This window comes from Benincasa hispida, chromosome 8 (genome assembly GCF_027475165.1).
Source record: "Benincasa hispida cultivar pf3 chromosome 8, pf3_genome.v1.1, whole genome shotgun sequence".
In the NCBI taxonomy this organism is placed as follows: Eukaryota; Viridiplantae; Streptophyta; class Magnoliopsida; order Cucurbitales; family Cucurbitaceae; genus Benincasa; species Benincasa hispida.
This window is the reverse complement of record NC_143485.1, coordinates 12,192,360-12,201,904: the sequence shown is the minus strand read 5'-3', so window position 1 is coordinate 12,201,904 and position 9,545 is coordinate 12,192,360. Positions and strand designations below refer to the sequence as shown.

Below are 9,545 nucleotides of genomic sequence, written 5' to 3'. Positions count from 1 at the left end.
TTTTTTTTTAAATCAACTTTTCTACCAATGTTTTCAAGAATCAAATGAAGTTTGAAAAACTGAGAAAAAAAATGGTTTTTAAAAGATAGTATTTGATTTTTGAATTTGACTATGAATTCAACTCAAGATGAAAATTGTGGTATAAAAATTGAGAAAAAATATGTTTAGTTTTAAGAAATCAAAAAAACCAAACAACTACCAAACGAAACCTAAGCAATAAAATAACATAAATATAAATATAATATAAATAATAAATATTTTAACTTATTATAAAAACAGTAGAATGTTTATTTACTAATTTGATTTTTTAATCACGGTTTTTGTTTTCATAATTTTTTCATAAATACTCCTATAACATCCACATTTTATAAATATTTCTATCGACACATTTCTTTGAGATTTTGATATTCCTATCGACATTTTATATATATATATAATACAAAAATGCTAACCTAAACGTAACTCGTCGAAATCTTTATAATATTTCCAAAAAAAATATATATTACATATCATTTGATTTTTTCCCTACTAAAAAAAACTAACACTAAACTCCATCAGTAGTGGAAGAAAAAATTTTCAATCCTAATTCGTTAGGATAATTTTCTTGTTCCATTCTGTGTTACATTTAAACCGTTCGTAAGAAAAAATAAAATTCTAAGATTTCATTAATTTAATTTATTTCTATTATCCATATTACAATTTTTTTTCTAGCAGTGTGTGGTTGAGCTGAAACTGAAAATCGTCGCTCTAATGGCGGCGGCTCTGATCACTATATTGATTTGAACCCACCGGCATGAGATGCACCACCTGATTTCCGACGCCGAGGAAGTCTCTGGTCAAATTCTGCCCTCCAATTTCCTCCTTTGCTCCGCCCAGTAATGGCTTCATCGTCGTCGGACGGACATCTGATAAGACGGCGGAATTGCTCGTTCCATATACCGCGCCGGTGGTAGCAGCCGCAGCGTTGAAGAGAATTGGCGGCGTGGCTGGGGTTCTAGTGGGACCCATTTGGGCGGCTTTCTGGAGAAGTGCGGTGGCGGACATGTGGGGCGCCGCTGTGTATGAGGAGGCCGTCGTTAGCGGTTCCGACAAAAAAGGGTGGTGATTTTCCGGCAAGAATGTAGGGTTGTCGGAGAAGCTGTGGATGGCAGTGGCGGCGGAGAAAAAGGGGTTAGGATTTGGTGGAGGGTCGAGCCAGAGCGGGAGCTGCGGCGGCGACGACAGTGGTAGAGGACGAGGCTTGTGGTCGCCTTCGTGCTCGGAGATAATGTTAGGAAAAGTGTGGACGAGGGAGGTTTGATCGACGGCAATGGCGGCGGCGGTGGTGGCAGTGGCGACGACGGCGAAGTTTGGTTGGAAAAGTAGTGAAGAAGTAGGAGAAAAGTTGTTTATGAAGGTTGGATGATGATTTATTCTTGAGTTTTCTTCAGCTAATGCATCACAAAATGCTCTGTGAGTAATGAAGCTATCCTTTCTGTGTTCAATATCCAAGTAAACAAAAGAGTTAATTCATACCAAATCAAATTTATTTATAATTACCATATGAATAATGGGATGATTAATTATTTCATGCATTTACTTAAAACTAGAGAATACAAAACTTCTCGTGTTTTGTGTCTTTCTAGATTAGTATTAGTTTCAATTTCGTCCCTATCTAATTTTATCTAACACATTAATTTCTGTACACATGTAATAGATAAAGGACCATAGACTAATATTTAATACTAGTCATTTATGACTCACTATACACTAGTCAAATAAAGATATTTGTGGGATGATAAGATTCAATTTTTAGGTCATGAGATTGAGAAACTCGAAGTTGTTTTTGAGTTTTTTTTTTTTTTTTATAATGAAAATTCGTACTCATTCTTCTAATGTTTATTAAGCTCAAACTCGGGTCAAATTTAACTTTCACATATAAAAAAACGAAATCGTTTGAAATGAATGGTAAGAACTAAAGTAGAAATTTTGAAAAATATAGGGACTAAATTGGAAATAAACAAGCTAAAGTATATTTTTCAATCTTTTGGTATGTACGAGAGATAAGTTAAAAAAAGGTTATGATATAAAATTCCAAAATGTAAAGAAAGAAAATGCATGGAATATTAATTAGAAAATCAGCTAGCATACATTTATTTGTTGTCTATACATATAGTTGAATAGAGAAAATAATAGTAATAATAATAAAGATTTGAACCTGGAAAAGAGAGTCCCACAGTCACATTTGTATTCCTTTGTCCCACATATCTTAGAATGAGCCTTCCAATCTGATTGAACTGCATATTTCTTGGAACACTTCTCACACTTCCATTTCTTCTCACCATGCTTCCTACTATAGTGCTTCTTGATCCCGGTGAGGTCGCCGAGCGCCCTCGCCGGGTCGTGGTGCACGCAGCTCTTCTCCGGGCACACGTAAACCTTCTTCCTCACTTCCTTGCTCGTCCTTTGTCGAAGCTTCCATGGCAAGTTGTGCCCTCGTCGGTGAAGCTGCAAGTTCTGGTCTCTCTGAAATCCCTTGTTACATATCTCGCAAATGAATCTATTCTTCGCCATGAGAGATTTCGGAGACATTGCTATTACTTCTGCATCTGGATCTGTTTGATTTTTTTTACTTCATCATCAGTCATAGTTTAAAACAAACAATTTCATCAATCTAAACATATCTCAGTTACCTCTACTTGAAAAAAAAAAATGACAACAGTAAAGGGTTGTTATTGTTGAATGACCTTACTTTTTGTTGTTTTTCTAACAAATTTTATGAAAAACTACATACCCATCATTAAAGCTAAGATTTCAAGAACAATATTTTTTTCGATGTCAGCGTTTAAATTTCAAATTCAATAATTAAAAACAAAATCGTCATCGAAAAAGACTTAATTATGTTATAAATTAACGACGGATAATCGAAAAAATTAATACGAGATCAAAACTACAAACTCAACCAAAAAAAACCAATTTAACAATAACCTAACATTGAATTTATATCTAAAACAAAAACAAAGACAGAAACAAAATACTAAAGGGAGAAAGAAAAACCAAACAAAACAAAAAAAAACAAAATTAAGGAAAAGAGAGAGATGTTTTTAATTATTTGCCTGGTGTTCCTGGTAAATTTCTCTTCTTCTTAAGAGGAACAAGTGAATTAGGGTTGGAATTTGGATGTTGTTGACCAATCAAATTGCTGATTGTGGACAGACCAGAAAGGCCATCAAATTCAGACATCATATCTCCACTCTAATTTGTCCCAACTGAAAAGAAAAAACATAAACATAAACATAAACAAAAGACAATAATTAATATTAAACCTTAAATTTTACTGTCTTCTTCAATTCAATTCCAAAGCATATTAAACAGCTAACTAGAACAAAAATAATAATAAAAGTATAATAAAGCTTAGGAAGAATTAAATTAAAACCACATGCACACAAGAAATAGATAGATCATAAAGAGAGAATTAAAGAGGGAGAAACCAAATAATAATAATGATGATGATGCATATTTTTTTCCCAAAAATTCCAACCACGAAACAAAAATATGAAAAATCAATCATAAGATTCCTCGAAAAATCATAAAATTTCTCCTACCTTTAATGAATCAAACAATCCCTAAGTTGTTTCACAATCTTGAAAGGAGAGAGAGAGAAAAAAAGAAGAGGAGAGAGAAAATTCAGGGAGAAATGAAATCTTAAGAGAATATTTCCTTATTTCTCTCTCTTTTTATCTCACTCTCTCTATATTTGTTGTCTCCTTATCTAACACGGCTGCTTTCAAAGTCGGTCAGCTTTGGACTCAACTGGACCACCTTTTTTTCTTTTTGTTTATTTTTCTCAATTTTTTTTTTTTTTTTATCTCCATGTGAATATCATTTTTTTTTAAATATCAATTTACTTATGAAACCTTTGAGATGATGAGTTTTGACAAAATATTAGAAGAGTAGTTATTACATGTCGAAAATATTCAAGAAAGTAAGTACTCTAAGTACTATTAGAGAGTATATCTTTGATTTCAAATCATCCGAATTTGAACTAATCAGGTAATCTGACTTAGTTGTGTGAGTGGTAAAATGTCTTCTACAAGTGTTTCCTTTCTATGATTATGTAACAATTTTTTAGATAGTGAAAAATTGTCTAGTTCTCATGGTTTTTTTTCAATTAGGAATTTTTTTTAATGTTAATTCTTGTGTTCACAGTTTTATTGTTTTACTTGTTATTTTTGTACTTATTCCTATGACAGTGGTGAGAGGTTTTTGTCAATGAAAATTTTCGTAGATGTATGAATTAACACCCTCTCCTTCAGACTTAGTTCGAAAATATCTTACAAAATAATTATTGTTTCAAATTAAACTTCTAAATTTTTATAAGTGAACTTGTTTAGATCATTTATCAATATTAAATTTGAGAATCGTCTATGCATTCAGTTCTTACACGTTTGTAGACTTCTTTAAATGTTGGATTGATATTGACTATTAGAATTTGACGTATAAATATTTTTTCAAAAGAAATCTTAATTGAGAATCTAAATTAATTCGCTTATGAAATTTTAGGCATTTAATTGATATTTATTTTTTAATAATGTACTAGAGGTAAGAAGGACCAATAGATGCACCTAGTTATATCAACTAAGTTAACATGTCTATAACATCCTCATCATACCTCAAATCCAAAAGTGATACATTAATAAAAAAAATAAAAAAAATAAAAAAGTGATACAAAGGAAGAGTTGGAGAAGAGCTCAAAGTAAGTCAATGTTTACAGATAATGAGAGGCTAGAGAAAAGTCTTCCAAATGTGACATATTAGATGCATCATAATTAAAAAATAGAGAGGACTTAATACACCAAAGAGCAGCCCAAAGAGATAATATCTTCCACAAGTATGTAGAGGATTTTCCATAGGTGTTTAATCAATAAAATTATAAATCTCACACGAATCCAAACAAAAACGTAATTAAAGGTGTAAATTGACATTTTTCCAATTTTCTTTTGTATGTTCGAGCGCAATCAAAGTTGAACATTTGTTATATAAGAGGGAGATCATGGTATATAAACGATGATAACAATCTCTAAGCTTTGGGTAAAATAAAACAAAAAAGCAATAAAGATTTATGCTCAAAATTGATAAGATCAAATGAGATATGTAGAGGGTCATTGTCTTTTAATATTATAAAATAAAATAAATATAGTTGCAAATGGAGGAGGATGTAGAAAAGTTCTTTTTTGAATCTGACTAATAAGGACCATGAGTGACTTTTCTTTGGTGCATGTTAATCATTATTCTGTACATTATTGAAGAGCTTAAAGTTTGTATTTATACATATAGGAAACTCAGAGGGGAAAAAGGAGGTGAAAATAAAATTTGTTGGAAGATGAAAGGTGAAAATATCACATCAGTAAAACCCCTCTTCAGAAAAATATAGAAGAAAATATTTGGTTTACTAGAAGTCAAATGAGTGAAAATTTTCTAATTTTATTCAGAGAACTGTAGGAGTGGAAAAGAATCAATGCAAATATCAGTTGTGAAAAACATTGAAATTATTTATTATGAGAGTAGGATGGAAAAATTATTTCTTTACCAAGTGGATCGTTTAGTTTAACGATAATTAACACGACCTTCTTTATTAGAGGTTAGGATTAGATTCGATCCCCCACCTCTATCGTTGTCTTACTAAAAAAAAGTTATCTTTTCGATCACTGAATTTGCATGTACCATTAATTATATAATTAGTCAAAATAAGATTTGATCAACTTTTTTAAATTAAGGTTATATAATCTTTTGCTTTCTTAAGTAAATATTTTGTTATTATTATTTTTTTCCTCTTTTCCTATAGTTCTCTCTCTTCCATCTTAAGTAAAAAAAACATCATTCTCCTCTTCTTCTCCTCTTTACCTCTTCAACCTTTACACACTTCAGATCTAAAAATTTTTAAATTTGGAAATTTCAAATTTGAAAAAACGAGCGAAGCAAGAAGAGAGTGAAAAAAATGGATGAGAGTGAGAAATTTGAGAATGCAATAAGTGAGAAATAATACTAAAAAATATTTATCGATGTCATCAAAAGGTTAGAAAAGTTGATTATGAGAAACCACATCACTTTTTCACATGATTTTTTAGGACATTCATACAACAAAACTTGTGTTTGATTCTTAAGATTTCAAAATATATCATTTTAGTCTTTGAATTTTTAGAAATGGGTATAGAAGGAATCTAAGTAATTTAATATTATTATTTTAAATGTTGATATAATATTTCAACTAAAAATTATTTTCTATCTTCTCCTCCACTCTCATATTCACTCTTTTTCTTTAATTATTATTTTTAATTTAAAATGTCATATCAATATTTATAAATAATTTATTCAATGACCATTTAAACTCATTTTTACTCGATAACTATAAAGGTACATTTTGAAACTTTAGGTACTAAATGCACCTATTACTAAAAATTTAGGGGGTAAAAAAGGATAATTTATCCTTGTATATATAGCATAATTTCAAATAATAATTTGAATAATGGGTCACTTAATCCTATTTCAGAAGATTGATATTGGGTGTGATACAATTGTGTGTATGTTTCATAAATATAGAAATGAAAGAGTTTTTTTTAAAATAAAAATATCAATTTATATCCTTAAAATTTAGGGGTTGTATTAATTAAAACACTGAATTGATAATTGTATCAATTTAAATTATAAATATTCGTAAATGTATCAATTTAGCCTCTAATCCAGATCTCGTTCAACTAATATCATGTGAAACTTATTATTGAGTCGTTCAACTAATATCATGTGAAACTTATTATTGAGTCAATTAAACTCTAAAAATTTTCTAAGCCAGTCAATGTAAACCCTTCATTATGATTAACTTTTTTAAAAAAATCATGCATTAATTCCCAAACACGTGTAGACTTTATCAAATATTAGTTTTAAAAATGGATGTACAATTAGAGGTAAATGGATAGATAATTTCTCAAATAAATTTTTGACTAAGAGTCCAAATGGATTTGTTTATGAATGGTAAGGGGTTTAATTGATATAATTTTAAGTTTCACACTAGGTTCTCTCTAACAAAGTGTAATAAAAGATGTAAATTGATATACTTACAAAAATTCAGAGTTTAAATTGATATAATTATTAGTTCATGGTTTAAATTTATATAACTTTTAAAATTAATGGGTATAAATTGATATTTTCCAAAAAAAAAATTATTTTTTTTCGTACTTTTCTCTTTTAAAAACACTGGATATTGCTTTTCTGTTGTTTTTTTTTTCTTGAAAACTATTTTAAAATATAGTTTATTTCTTCAATTATCCTTTAATTTCTTTTTTATATTAAGTTTAGAATCAATATCATTTCAAACCTAAAGTAAATAAATACATAAGAGTTGTTGTTTCTTTAAATAACCAAGAAAATCATTAAATTAAAGGGTTATTTGATATAGGAGAGTGAACCAAAATATTTATAAATATAGTAAAATTTTACCGTCTATCTGCGATAGACCAGATAGACAGACATAAATAGTAGTATATCGTGGTCTATCGTAGGTAAATTGTGATATTTTACTATTATTTGTAAATAGTTTAGTAGTTTTATCATTTAAAATAATTTTCTTTAAATTAAAGTTTAAAAAAATATTTTTTTGGAAAATTATTTATATATAATATGTTGTTTCTAACCAACATTGAGATTTCAACTTCGATGAACGTTGTTATGTTTTAAAACAATTACCATAAGAATCAAATTGATAATTAATACATATATTATTAAATAGTTATCTAAAACTAATTGAATATAATTACCAATGAAAAATATTAAATGTTTTTTGCTAACAAACAAGAAAAAAAAAGATGGTTGATAAAGTAATTTTCTTTTCTATTTTTGAGAAATAAAATAAAAGTAAAGTTATGTCGTGCATCCATTTTACCTTTTCTCTCTTTTTTTTCTTTTTTCTATTTCCTTTCTTTATCTATACCATTCATATCTACTTAAATTTTCTATTTATTTCAAATTTCATTCCTAATCTAGAAAAAGGTTTTAAATCATACTTGCATTATTTATTTACTTATTCCAAATAGTACTTACTTTGCTTTTTTTTTTTTTTAAAAAAAAAAAAAAAAAAGAATTACCCAAATATTTTTCTTTCGGATGAAAATTCAATCGTAGATGTATAACTCCCAACAGAATTATATTTAGATTGACTAGTATTTAATTTGATAATAGATTATGATTAATGTAACTCGAAACGAAATAAAAATTAAATTTGACCATTTATGTTTAGATTGGTAAACTCACTTATTGTGAGGGAATAATGTAGTGTTAATATATATTTGATAAACATTTTTTAATATCTAATATTAATATAAAAAAAACTATTTTTTAACCATATATCGGAGTAGGAGATCAATCTTTAGAATTCAAAGTTGATATAGTACAAATTCATGCCAATTGAATTATGTTCAAGTTGATGATAATAATAAAAATTATTAAAAGATTAATAAATCGTGCATGGATAGAGATATGGAAATGAAAAAAAAAAAATAAATAATTTTAAACATAAAATAATGATTGTGAATAAATATGATTTTATTCTGTTTTAATTAGTTTAGATTTTTTAGGGTGTGTAAATGATTTTATTTTATTGGTCTCTATATATTTTTAGATATTTTATTCAGTCCAATAGATAATTTGAAATTATATTTCTTGTTTTCATTTTATTGATGTGTAAATGATTTTATGAATTTATAATGTTGTAATCACATATGTATAGTAGGTGAGATATGCCTTTCAAATAGAATCAAAATTCAACCATATCAAAAAATAAAATAATAATAATAATAATAATAATAATAATAATAATAATTTTAAAGTAAATTTAAAAATCCTTAAAAAAAAAGAAGTAAATTTAAAGATCAAGATAATTATTTTTTTAATTTCTTAAATTCGAAGCATGAACATTTAAAAACTAACAAATTAAAAGCATAGAAATTTTAGATTCTTTTTTCTGAAGAAAGAAACAATTTTAGAAATTTAGAAACTAATACAGAATTTAGGATAAATTATAAATCTAGTTTTAAAACTTTAATAATATATATTTATTCTGTCTCTAAAATTTCAAATGATTTATTATGTATTTTACCTTTTGAAAAATATTAATTAAGTATTTGGACTTTAAATTATAATTATAGTAAATCTTAGGAAAAGTTACTACACTTTTTAGTCCTTGAAGTTTCAATTTAGTGTCTATTTGGTCCATAATTTTTTTTTAATACTTTTAGTCTCCAAGATTTAAAAAATAGTTTTAAATAGTCTTTTAGTTAAAATTGATAGTTTGTTAACTAACGAAAAATGATGTAACATTGTTAATCAAATAAATAAATCATTTACCAAAATACGACATGATAAAGTACGCTAGTGGAATATACTTACAAGGATTAGTAGTTCAAAATATTGTTTGAGGGTTTGTTTGTTTCATAGGTTTTGCCATAGGATTTTAGACAGACATTTAGTATTCTTATTTGTTTCATAGAATTTGACTTTTTAAAACCTATTATATT

At 27.5% G+C, this 9,545-nt stretch overlaps 1 protein-coding gene across 2 annotated transcripts; it reads right to left on the bottom strand.

Moving 5' to 3' along the window:
• Positions 1 to 448: 448 nt before the first annotated feature.
• On the bottom strand, positions 449 to 3,778 carry LOC120083111 (zinc finger protein GAI-ASSOCIATED FACTOR 1-like). Of its 2 annotated transcripts, none has more exons than XM_039038669.2 (4): positions 3,585 to 3,778; positions 3,096 to 3,248; positions 2,198 to 2,594; positions 449 to 1,474 (listed from the first exon to the last, which is right to left on the bottom strand). In XM_039038669.2, exons 2-4 carry the CDS (start codon positions 3,223 to 3,225, stop codon positions 748 to 750), a joined length of 1,254 nt encoding a protein of 417 aa, XP_038894597.1. In that variant the 5' UTR covers positions 3,226 to 3,248; positions 3,585 to 3,778; the 3' UTR covers positions 449 to 747. The 2 variants fall into 2 exon arrangements, with proteins under 2 accessions (XP_038894597.1, XP_090172451.1); XM_090316325.1 differs by lacking the exon at positions 3,585 to 3,778 and adding an exon at positions 3,471 to 3,582.
• Positions 3,779 to 9,545: the final 5,767 nt, after the last annotated feature.